This window comes from Sitophilus oryzae, unplaced genomic scaffold (genome assembly GCF_002938485.1).
Source record: "Sitophilus oryzae breed Bouriz unplaced genomic scaffold, Soryzae_2.0 scaffold_396_pilon_pilon, whole genome shotgun sequence".
In the NCBI taxonomy this organism is placed as follows: domain Eukaryota; kingdom Metazoa; phylum Arthropoda; class Insecta; order Coleoptera; family Curculionidae; genus Sitophilus; species Sitophilus oryzae.
In genome coordinates this window covers 1,877,728-1,890,221 of record NW_022146969.1, presented here as the reverse complement: position 1 = coordinate 1,890,221, position 12,494 = coordinate 1,877,728, and the positions used below count along the sequence as shown (strand labels likewise).

The 12,494-nt window shown below is 33.7% G+C and overlaps 2 protein-coding genes across 2 annotated transcripts; one reads left to right on the top strand and one right to left on the bottom strand.

The window, feature by feature from the left end:
- Positions 1-6,740: 6,740 nt before the first annotated feature.
- Positions 6,741-7,304, bottom strand: LOC115885555 (resuscitation-promoting factor RpfA-like). The gene has a single exon (XM_030904511.1). It carries the CDS (start codon positions 7,302-7,304, stop codon positions 6,741-6,743), a length of 564 nt encoding a protein of 187 aa, XP_030760371.1.
- Positions 7,305-8,082: 778 nt separating this feature from the next.
- LOC115885554 lies at positions 8,083-11,652 on the top strand. The gene is made up of 4 exons (XM_030904509.1): positions 8,083-8,251; positions 8,297-8,477; positions 8,908-9,223; positions 11,377-11,652. Exons 1-4 carry the CDS (start codon positions 8,083-8,085, stop codon positions 11,650-11,652), a joined length of 942 nt encoding a protein of 313 aa, XP_030760369.1.
- The last annotated feature ends 842 nt before the right edge of the window (positions 11,653-12,494 follow it).

Here is a 12,494-nt window from a genome sequence, read left to right as displayed (position 1 = left end):
TATATTATCAAGAATGTGATAACAGTTTTTCGTTTTACACTTCATTCTTGCAAGGGATGAACGATACGATTGGAATGGGAATCCTCCAACGGTCTAAGAAACTCGATTTTTTTCAGAACTTACGATTACAAAAATTACTTTTAAGTAAAAACAATCTTCGGATTATTACGGACTTTCAAGGGATAAAAGATCATACCATAACGTGGTATAAGCGGGGACAGAGTATTTGGGTCGAGAACTAGATATTCCGAACCAATGGGTGCCACGCCCTTTCTAATTTGAAGTTCAATAAAACACAAGTTTACTTAATTGGTAATGAGTTGCATAGAGGCCACTAGCTTTTAATTTTAACAGCCGGGTGGTCGGGGTTCAAAGATCTTAATAAAAGGGCGCCACGAGATTATACTCTATGAACTCGGCAATAAAGATGTATCTATTAAGTAGACTTCAACACTAACCTCGAACTGTTGAGAGCAACTATCATGAACTTCAAATATTACTATAATTTGTTAAACTTAAGTGACACTAACTTAACTATGAGACTAGACTATAAATAATACTACTAAAAATGGTTAAGCAATTTATTAAATATCAAAAGTTAACATATCAAGAAATGAAATTTAAGATAAATGAAATTTAAATCAAGAAAACTAACTAAAAATGTGACGTCATAATCCCCCTTACTTAAACTAAGTACAAAATCCTGGGTGGATTACAAATATCAAATCCTAATCTACGGAGAGAGAGAGAGTTGTACAGTCTTAACTTAAGCGTTGTAATAAACTTGAACAACTCGGAAGTTTTCCTCCTGCTGAGCTTCGGTGTATAGCTATGAGGTGGCTACAGCAGGGTACCGCAGCTCGGTGTACTGTCACTGGAGCCCACGGATGTCAGCAGACGTACAGATGAAAGGCAAGTTGTTGAGGTTTCAAATGGTGACATAAAAACCCTAAATAATATGGTTGTCTTAGAAAAGAGCCTCATTTATAGAACAAGGACTAGAACAACGTGTAGGAGTTAAAAAAGGTATAAAGAGGACTAATCAACTGCCGTGAAATCAACGAAGAGGTTTATAATGTACCAACGGTAAACTCTACAGCACGGAAAGGAAGGATGGAATTCTAGGACTGTTCTGTGGCTGTACGGCTGGATCGTCTTCTTGCTCCTTACAATTTACGAAACAACCAAATAAGACTTAAGAAATATAACACTCAACTAATCTTTCTACAACACGTGGGCGTGGAAAAGTCGACAACCAGACAACAATATGAAAAAAAATCAGTTGAGCATTGACTTAGATTAGGCAGAAGAATTATAGTATACCTTGGAACTATTCGGGGACAGTAGGAGATATTAGCCGATAGGGCTCCTCCACATGCGCAGTTCGCTTGACCTTGACCAATATGTGGCTTTAAAACCTCCTTGAGTGATTCCAGAAAGAAACTTGTTGTGAGACCTTAAACGACCCTTAAGGTTGACTTTCAGATGTATTTGAAATGCGTTTTTGTACCCTTCACAAGGACCTTGACGTATGATCTTGAAAGACCAGATGTCTTTGGAATGAATCGTGCGTATCGATGCCCTTAGGAAGAATATGGGATGGGGGGGGGGGGGGGGGGGGGGCGGGGGGGAGGTCTTATTTGTTACTCTGACATCCTCTACAAGAATCTTATTGTAAACGTATAATATTTTGGTGTGTGCAGCATTGTATAGGTTGTTCAGTAATTACTTATAAAGTTTACATTAACAAATGTTAATATATGTTAGAAGCTTGTGGTAAATCGTTTACGCGAAGTTATAATATGCGGCGCCATAAAGCCGAATCGTGTAAAAAAGCAACCGACCCTGGACCTTCAACACCTAAACGTCAAGCTCTACACCCATCATATCAAATGTTTTACACATCCTTGTAGTCATGTAATATCAGCAATTCCCAAGCAATCAAGATATCCCGTCATGAGAGAACATTGCAGCAAAGGAATAATGCAGCAATTCCATTATCATAAAACGTCCAAATTATTCCAACTGCATTTAAATGTAGGATCGTTAGTTATCGAGTATGTGCAGTTAATGTCTACATAGATTACCAAATGTTTCTTTAATGAAATAAAATCCACAGTGTTAGACCTATTGAAAAACATAATTTTTGCTCATAACAGCATCAAAGTAAACATTGAAGTATTTGGTTCTTATATTTTACCATCCACTGAAAATTATAGTAGCGAGAAATCATTTAATACTGCTAATCAAATTATCGATGGGTCTTCAGACTTAGATGAGAAATATTTATGGTTTGTCGATAAATTGATGACACAAGCATCTGAATTTCTTGAAAAAGACTCAGGTATGTTATAGATACTAAAGTTAAATAAGATGTATATGAGAATGAATATTTCAGTTTATTTTAGGTTGGGCCTTTACAAAATTATGTACTTAGAAATTAACGTTACAAGTTTAACCCTATCGGTGGATCTTCATTCGTTGAGTTGCCAACTCCCATTCGGAGAAAAGAAGCCGTTGTCAATGTCAGAAACTTGGATCAGTATTGTTTTGCGTGGGACATAACGTCAGCCTTGTGTCCAGCTAAGTCTAAAATTGCAGAACTATCTTCATATCCACATTTTGCAACATTGTTAAATATAGCAGCTTTGGATTTTCCAATGAATTTGCGCGATATAAAAACTTTTGAACAATTAATAATATATGCGGAGAGTTATGGGTCTCGAAAGCAAAAGTGATATATATATATTATATAGTTTGGGAAGATTGTTAGGTCATTGCGGGTACGCAGAAAGGAAACAGTGTGAATGTACTATATTAATTGAAGATTGTAAAGTTAGTAGTGATGGACATATATGCAATATAAATTGTGTTAAAACACATTATTGCTGGATAAAAAACTTGTCTCGTCTTGTTTCCAGCCAAATAAACTCCCATCAACATAAGCTTTACCTTTGCGATGGTTGTTGTATTACATTTCAGTCGCGCACATGCTTTGGTATTGCATCAGAATCATGACTGTAATCACGTGTACACATCAATACCTCCTGTGACCCATAAGCTTGAAAAATATGTAGAATGCGTTCCAGAAACTACATTCTAATTCGAAAAAACATCGAGAAGAACGAATTGTAAATGGGTAGCCGTTTGTGAGTATGAGTGCCGCGAATTTAATCAATTCTTAAACCGATTGCTACTGTTGAGCCAAGTTCAACAAAATCATATACATTAAAAAGCGTCAAACACGAACCTTATTCATTCGTATCGCTTATTTGAATAAAAATGTTCTTTCGATGATAGTTTTTCTAAATTCGAGACGTATCGCGGTAAGTACGCCGCTAAAGAGTTTGTTTCTCACATAGAAAATGATTTAAGTAGTATTTACAACATATATCTAAAAAGATTTTAAGAAGATGATCCCATTGAGCAATAAAGAAAAACTTGAGTTTATTAACACAAAAAGGCATGGTTTATATGCTGAAGAGATTATTTGATATCAAGGAGCAAAAACGTTAGGGACCACTGCCATCTCACCGGAAAATACAGAGGAGCAGCTCACGGAACCTGTAATATAAATTTTAAAATTACCCAACTTTGTACCCATTGTCTTTCACAATTTAAGCGGCTACGATTCTCATATGTTCATTAAGGAATTATGTCGTCATGGAGACAAAATTGATATTATTGCCCAGAGTAAAGAAAAGTATGTCTCGTTTACAAAAAGCATTTACGGGTTGAACATTATGTAGGTAGATAAGGGTGAGGTAAAAAAAAATATTTAAAATTGAGGTTTATAGACTAGTTTTTAAAATTTTTATCTACTCTCTTCAAATTTTGGAAATGGTTTATCAATTGAAAACTTTAAGAAAACAAAAAAGCATTTTCCGGAGAAAAAAAAATTTGACCTAATGCGTCAAAAAAGTGTATTTCCGTATAACAGGTATGATTATGATAGTTTGAAGAAAATGAATAACCGTTCACTTCCTACTAAACATGAATTTTACGATGATTTAAATAACGAACATATTAGCGATGTGGACTATCAAAGAGCAAAGGATGTCTGGCGCTTATTCAATTGCAAATCTCTAGGGGATTATTCGGATTTATACTTAAAATCGGATACCCTTCTTGCTGTGCGCATGTTTTCGAAAATATTTTTCGCGATCAAGTTTAAAAATACAAGTACGAATTGGTATCCACTTACTACTCTAATAGTAACCGCTCAGCTTGTCATTTGACTCCAATTGCTCAGCCGCATGACCAAGGTAGAGTTAATGCCTAACGGGATATGATATTGCTAATTCAACCTGTTTGTCATAAAAAGCGGTAGATTCCGCTGGTGGGTGTAAGGTGTTCGAAAGAAAACAATAGCGAAATAATAAGTTTTCTTCCAAATTATAATCCTTCAGAACCTTCATCATTTATTTTTTAAGACGCGAACAAATTTAATATATGATATAGTGATGGTCTCTCAATCGTACCATTAAGAGATATCCGTTGGTTAACAGAACGTGAAATAATAGATTTAGACATAATGAATGCTGAAGACGATAGTAAATACAGTTACGTTTTTGGAAGTTTGATAACTTAATCCTAAGCACTTGCACGATAAACATTCAGATCTTCCGTTCTTAGTTGAAAATATAGTGCCACCTACGGAAACTCAAAAAATTAACAACTAATTCCGAATTTAAACGATAAATGTAAAAATATATTGTTTCAATTATCAAACACTCAAACAAGACATAAAAAATGATCTGATAGTAACAGAAATTCATAGGATATTAAAATTCCAGCATCCAGATGGTCTCACAGAAGAAATATAGTCGATTTTAATAACAGAAATCCTAAAGGAATAAACTAGAAAACGCTAAATTTAAAAAAGACTTATTTAAACATATATATAATGCCGTTTGGAAAAACCATGGAATGTTGAAAAAATCGTAAAGATAATTAAATTAGTACTTCATTGGGAAAATAATAAAGGTAAACTATTAGGAGCCCAGGCTTTGATTGCTCGTCCAAATTTAAAAACCAGCTCAATTTTTACTGAATTATTTAGTCGAATTCATATAGGGTAGAGGCTGAAACATACTTATACTTTCAACAGCAGGTCTGATCGTGGGGTAAACGGGTGCGCATGATAAACCTATATTTACGGGATTTTCAATATTGGATATGTCTAACGTGTGTAATTTATGAATTTTTTCTATAATTTTATCTAAAAAACACGCTCTCTCGCGCGCTGACGCTTCTGCTATTGTAACACTGACACGGATATCATTGATAGTTCGATAACAAATATATACGGAGAAATTTTTACCAGATATTGTTGAAAACCCAACAAAATTTGATACATCAAATTATGCATTTAATAACAATAAACATTAATAGCAAAGAGCGAATACGATATTAGGGATATGTAGAATGAAATATGAATTTCCATCTGATCCAATAAAATGCTTCTATGGCAAAGGTGCCAAAGCTTATTATGTGGCCTCAGTCAACACTGAAATAAAAAACGGCAAAAAGGTGTAAAAAACCAATAATCGCAAAAAGATTTAACTGTAGAGCACGATTATAAAAGAGTACGGTAAGAACGTGGTGGTCTTATTATTTCGTAAAATGAAAATATGAGAGAAGAGAGTGCACGACGTTTACACGATGATAACCAACCGAGTGGCTCTTAATTCTAGAGATGACAAAAGATATCTAATTCCTACGACAACAAAAACTCTACCTTGGGGCATACAGATATTGAGATTTATAAAACAGATCCCGATAGCTAATGTTAAGATATATTTTATATATCGCCGAACTAGATTCTTCGAGATGAAATAGATGAAGCGTTTTAGTTGACAAGAAGTTATCTGTAGATAGTAGTTCTCTCACTTGTGAAATAGATATGTAAATGTTATAACTGTGTCCTATGTGTTACATTTGTGCTTTGTAATATGTTTAATATTTTTATGTATTTTCTTTTTTGTTACATGTTTTAGAAAAGCTTATTTAACTGTGATTTATCTTTTATATTAGTAAATTTAAAAAAAAATATTTTTGTTTCCAAAAAAAAAAATTTTCTTTTATGAGAGAGAGATTAAGATAATTCCTACTAAAAGTTAAAAAAAAAAAAAAAAAAAAAAAAAAAAAAAAAATATTTAAACTAAACACTTAATAAAGCTACCAAACATGAACTGAGAACACTGCATTTTATAGTGCTTAAGGGATAAGAAAATTAGAAAGAAGAAAAATAGTTGGGCAGTCTGTACAGCTGCAGACAAATATAACTTATTCTTAAGTCAGCAATAATTTCAAATAGCAATTTAAAAGAAAAAATGCACATTTTCTTAGAAGCTATTCATTTTTCAAGTCAAAAACTCTGAACATATATTAGTGTGTTTAGGTCATTAAAAAAAAAACAATTTTTTTTTTAATCTAAAAAAAAGAATAGCATTGTGACCCAACAACTCATTTTAGCTACTCCTTTTAACTACTCATTTTAAAGAAAAAAAATGAGATTTTTTTTTTTTTTTTTTTTTTTTTTTTTTTTTTTAATTTTATATCAAGTTAGAGGAATTTATTGTGTGTGTATCATATGATCTAAAATAAAGAAATGTATTAATAATATTTATTTAATTTAAGAAAAAACATAAATTATATTATTAAAATAAACTATCAAATATATACGATAGCACTGCGGGTATTAAAAGGAGAGCGTGTCTTTTGAGCGTTCACGCTCTTCAAAATATTTTTCTCTGTTTTTTATTGAGTCCTTGAGGTGTAGGTAGTATTATAGGATTCACCCTATAATACTCCTCTGGGCAGTATCCCTGCCATGGTTCGTCCCACGATAAATCGGATGGTGGGACCGTCTCATCCAGCTGATCCCAGGATATATCGTATGGTATTGGTGGAGGCGTCGTATCGACTGGTTTTGGCGGAACCGTCTCCCATGGTTCGTCCCATGATATGTCGGCTGGTATTGGTGGAGGCGTCATCTCGGCTGGTTTTGGTGGAACTATCTCCCATGGTTCGTCCCAGGATACATCAGCTGGTATTAACGGAGGCGACATATCGGTTGGTTTTATTGAAACCGTCTCCCATGGTTCGTCCCAGGATACATCAGCTGGTATTGATGGAGGCATCATATCGGCTGGTTTTGGTGGAGCCGTCTCCCATGGTTCATCCCAGGATATGTCAGCTGGCGGTGGTGTTGGGGTTTTTACTGTTTCACACAAAGTACCATATGTTAACTTGTAAGAACATGGACAGTTTGATATTTTAGTATAAACTAGTATCGGCATAAGTGACAGTATTTGATAGAATACAACACAGATTTGAGCTTTAAGTAGAAGTAAACCCCACCATGATTTTAACTCCTCCTACTATCTTTAACTCCGCCCACTATTTTGTTAATAGCTCCCTACTGCAACTAGTTTCAATATTCCAATGTCGAGAACATTTAAATGGCAACAAAGTTACATCTTAATATCGAGAGTTTGTGTGCGTTCAGGGGACACAGCGGCTGACCGGTCGCTGAAACTTTTGCTAAGCGGCTGACTGTTTTTTTTGTGTGTAAAAGAGACCACTTTACGCAGACGCTAACCGTCACCAATGAACGCGGCCTTTATGATTTGATGTAAAGACTTTTTAAGGTTTAAAGTATATAGACCGGTACATGTGTAAGATACCAACGCTGGGTTTAAATGTAACTTTACCTGAACATATTGAAGAATAAATATTCAAAAGCCGGGCATGCATCAGGTATAGGGAGAGTTTGTAGTGGGGTGTTTGTGTATAAAAAGTAGCTCAAAGTTATTAAAATTCATTAGTTTTCCTAGCGAGAAATACGCAGACTTATAATGGCAAATATAGATTTGTGATGATATCGATTTCCAACTTGAGAGTGAAGAGTTGACTCGCAGATGCATATTTGAAAAGTGGTGAAGAGGGAAGAAGAAAAACAAAAGTGAATATTATATCAATTATTCAGGTGGTTCAGCCTAAACCATCTCCAGTAGGGGGTAAAAACAAACAATCCGGATCAAAGTTGAAAAACATACTGAAGGGGAGACACCTTATATGAGAAAAAGTGGTGGTGAAAAACGTAATACTAAGTGTAATAAGGAAAAACAAGAACAGCAACCTCACAACGAGCTGCTCCAACAATTGCAGCAAGAGTCGCAACCGGTTCAACACCCACAGCAGCAGCAGCATCAGCAAGAAGAGCAGACTTTCGACGACTACTTGAGTTAGGAAGAGCGAAACCTGTTCGCACAAGTGGTGCGAATAAAAGAACAGTTCTTGGACGAATTCAAGCAAATTGAATTGAGTGTAGTGGAAGCGCGAGAAACGCTTGCACTACAACAACTGGTACTTCAGATTAGGGAGGAGCGTCTAAAAAAGTGTGAACATATAATGGGATATAATTTAAGTCTCTTAGAAATAATTATTGTATTGGTTAAGACAGGAAGATTGTAATTATATGTATTTTTTTTTCAAATTGGTTAAAATAAAGGCTATTTACAATAATTATTCGTGATTATTTTTTTTTTTATTAGAACAAAAGTAAATACAAATAATACACTTATAGATCATTAGTGGGTTCAGGGTAAGAACTAGACGAAGGAAGAATGAGATGTTGCCATAGGCTTGAAAAAATCCTAGTTATTCTATAATACTGCATAGTATACGCAGAGGGTGTAACAGTAGGGAGATGGGCTATAATATAGAGTTCCTCATACGTTATTGCATTAGCCTTCAGATACTTGCCCTGAAGGAGATAAAAAACATTAAATTGGTGAGGAAATATTAAAAATTGGCCTTCCGGACTGGCGAAGCACTCCGAATACAAGCTGATCCGTATGATTAGAATATATATAGATAACGAAGAAGTGGAGACAATAGGCGGAAATATCAAGAAAATGAAGAACAATCAAGAATATCGCAGAAACAGCATTCGACCGGCTCAGCTCTACCAAATTTAAAGCGAATGTTGGTGATGGATGAAACTAATACTGAGAGGAGAAGAAAGAAAACAGTATCTTCATCATCATCAACAACAATTGCTACATTGTCGGGGTCTTTATCACATCGTGTCGCACCATCACCTGTGGAGAAGCTTGGTTTGGCGCAACACATCCAGATATGGATGAAATCCTATAGAAAAAATCAAGAGGATGGTGCAGCCGCGGTGGCAAAGGCTGAAGCGGCAGTGAAAAAGGCAGAGGAAGCCCTAAAGCGAGCCAAATTGGAGCTTGATGCTCAAAAAAAAAATGCAGCATCCAAAAATTCAAAAACCATTATAAAGCGGGAATGTTTATTGAAAATTAATATTTTTTTTATGTATAAGTGTATTTTAGTATTTTTTTTTTGTTTGCAATAATATATATTTTTTTGTTATTAGTATGTGTATGTTTGTATAATAGTATTGTAATAGTGTAATAGTATTTGTATAGTTAATAAATTTAATAAATTAAAAATTTTAACATTTTTTTGCTTGTATATAGTTAAATTATAAAAAGAATAATCTGAGAACAATCTTACTTAATAAATAAATAAAAATCTAGTGTACCCCCATATCATAATATTAGTTTAATTTATTTTTTATGAAGAATATATTCTTAGATAGAAATAAAGAAATACTTTTTAACTTGTATATAGTTAAAAATTATAAAATAAATAATCATTTTTTTTTTTTTTTATTTATAAAAAAATCTTAGAACCCATATATACTTAGTTTTTTAATTTATTTTATGAGATATATTCTAAAGATAACATATAAAGAAAATACTTTTTTCTTGTATAATATTAAAAATTAATAAAATAAAATAATCTTAGAACAATTTTATTATAAATAAAATAAAAATCTTATTTTTTTTTTTTTTTTTATTTAGTTTAATTTAATTATTATGAGATAAATTCTTATACATATAAATAAGAAAATGACTTTTTTCGTGTGTATATAGTTAAACATATTAAAATAGAGAATCTAGAACAATCTATATTATAAATAAAAAAATCTTAGACCCACATATATTAATTAAATATTGATTTAAAATATTATCGAGTATTTCTATATATATTTTTTTCTTTTTATATATTATAATTATATTTCTTTTATATTTCTATAGATAAAAAAAGAAAATTACGTTGGATTTTACTTTTGCAAAAGAAAGCCTAACAATAATAAACAAGTAAATCGAAATAACACCACCCTTACTCGGGTTAACACGGGGATTGAGACCATATACAGGCAGAAAGGCAAAAATCAAATCTATTAGCGTCGTATAAGGCGTATAAGTAGCGTAGTTAAAATTTCTTGGAACGTCTAAACCTGAAAACACCTGCCCGATTCCTTATGTTGTAAATTGATTGATTTGACGTTCGCACGCCAAATTTTGAACAAATCAGTAGCTTAGTATCTTTAGTACCCAAACTTCCACATATCTACGCCGATGTTAAATATTCTTTTTGAAACTGAAACATCTGGCACACCTGAAAACGTACTCTGTTGGTAAAATGGGTCGATAATGAACCGAACCTTTTTTTTTTTTGGCTGACAATCCACCATCGCAAACACCTGCCCGACGGGTGGTCCTTCCCTGTTGTAAATTTGATTAACGTCGAAGTAAGCTTTGAACATTCAGTAGCTTAAGTACCATATTATCCACTTATCACATTCTCTTCGCACAGGTAACTATTTCTTTATTTGAAAACTGAAATACTGGCGCAACGGGTGGTTCTTATCTGTTTTGTAAAAAATGGGGTAGTCGAACGAAACCTTTTTTTTTTTTGAACCGACTAAATGAGAGTTTTCAAGGTAGAGTTGGTACGACCGCGGGCAATATTCCACCCCTTTGTAAACTGATGAGAGAAACCTGCCCGACGGGGTGGTCCTTCCCTGTTTTAAAATTGATTAACGTCGAAGTAAGCCTTGAACATTCAGTAGCTTAAGTACCATCTCATCCACTTATCACATTCTCTTCGCATAGGTAAATATTCTTTTGAAACTGAAACACCTGGCCAACGGGTGGTTCTTATCTGTTGTAAAATGGGACAATGTCGAACCGAACCTTTTGTTTTTTTTGACGCGACAATGACACGATTTTCGTGGGGTTTCAAAGCCTACTTGATCGTGAAAACTCTTTTTTTTATTAGTAAAAAAAAGCTGGTATAAATATACTAAATCTCATTAAGGACTAAAATATAACCTAAAATTATTATCGCGCATGTTTGTTAATGATTTTTCGGGAAAATATTACCGGCAACAGCTGATCGGGGAAAATAAATAAGCTCAAGAGCACATTCTTTGGAGGATCATAACCATCATGATCAGATTCCCTCTTCGTTGGTATCAGTCTGAGAAACTGAAAGAGTGCGCACGCGCCACTAAGAGTCACCCGATCGGAATTCTCGGAAGAAAGCCGAAATTTTTTGGAGGAAGGTCAACGCATCGAGATTGACTTGGAAGAATACAATCAAGAAACCGATTCGGAGGAGGACACTTTACCTGATTCCTCAAGTTGGTGGGCTCCATGTCAACCACCGGACGTATTAGCTGGACCAGCTGACAGCTCTTGGATGTGGGTTCCAGAAATCGTTGATGATGATGATGAGAGGAGAAGCAGACTCTCACTACACCATAAATAATCGTCGATCCACTAGATATAATAAATTCGGTTCTTTTTAGAACCCACAATAAGAATTTAAAAAAAGATAAAACCAATGTAATTTATAATATTATTTATTGTTAATAAAACTTTTTACTAGACACTAGATCGATAATTAAATACAAACTTAAAGTTAAAAAACGGTTTATTCGACAGGCCGAACTATTTAATGATATCATATAAAAAAATTATCGTGTAAACAGTAAACCATTAAAGTGTAAAAGACACCTTGGTCGATACTCGGAACAATGTGAAATCAATGTTATAATTAAAATAGACAAATTATATGCACTATTAAAACATTGATTTTTTTTTTTTTGTTTTGTCAAAAAAATTATTCCCTGTAACGATTAGAATACAGATTGGTTTGACACCGAACCAATTAAATATATAATTAATTAATTGAGTCATGTATTATTAAGGCGTATACTTTTGTGTCTTTTGGAATTTTGCTATCTCGTGTTTGGAACTCGATTTTCACATCTACGGTTGAAGATTTCACATTCTATGTCTGGTGAACGCAATCGACTAGGAATACCGGATTTTTTGTGTATTCGCCGAAATGCATCATAGGATCATTAAATTCGCGTCCATAATAGCTTCTTTGGAAATTTACATAATTGTAATAGGCTGCAGCGTACAGTTTTTTTGTAAAATCTAGGTTCCATTCTCTCGTAAGGGGAAACAGTTGAGTTAAGATACACCTAATATCACTAACGTTGGCAGAAGTAAAATGGGTTGCGTTATTCTTAAAAATTTTCCGAATTATTATTAATCTTGAAATCCGATGATAATATAACGAGGTTTCTCCAAACTTGTGCT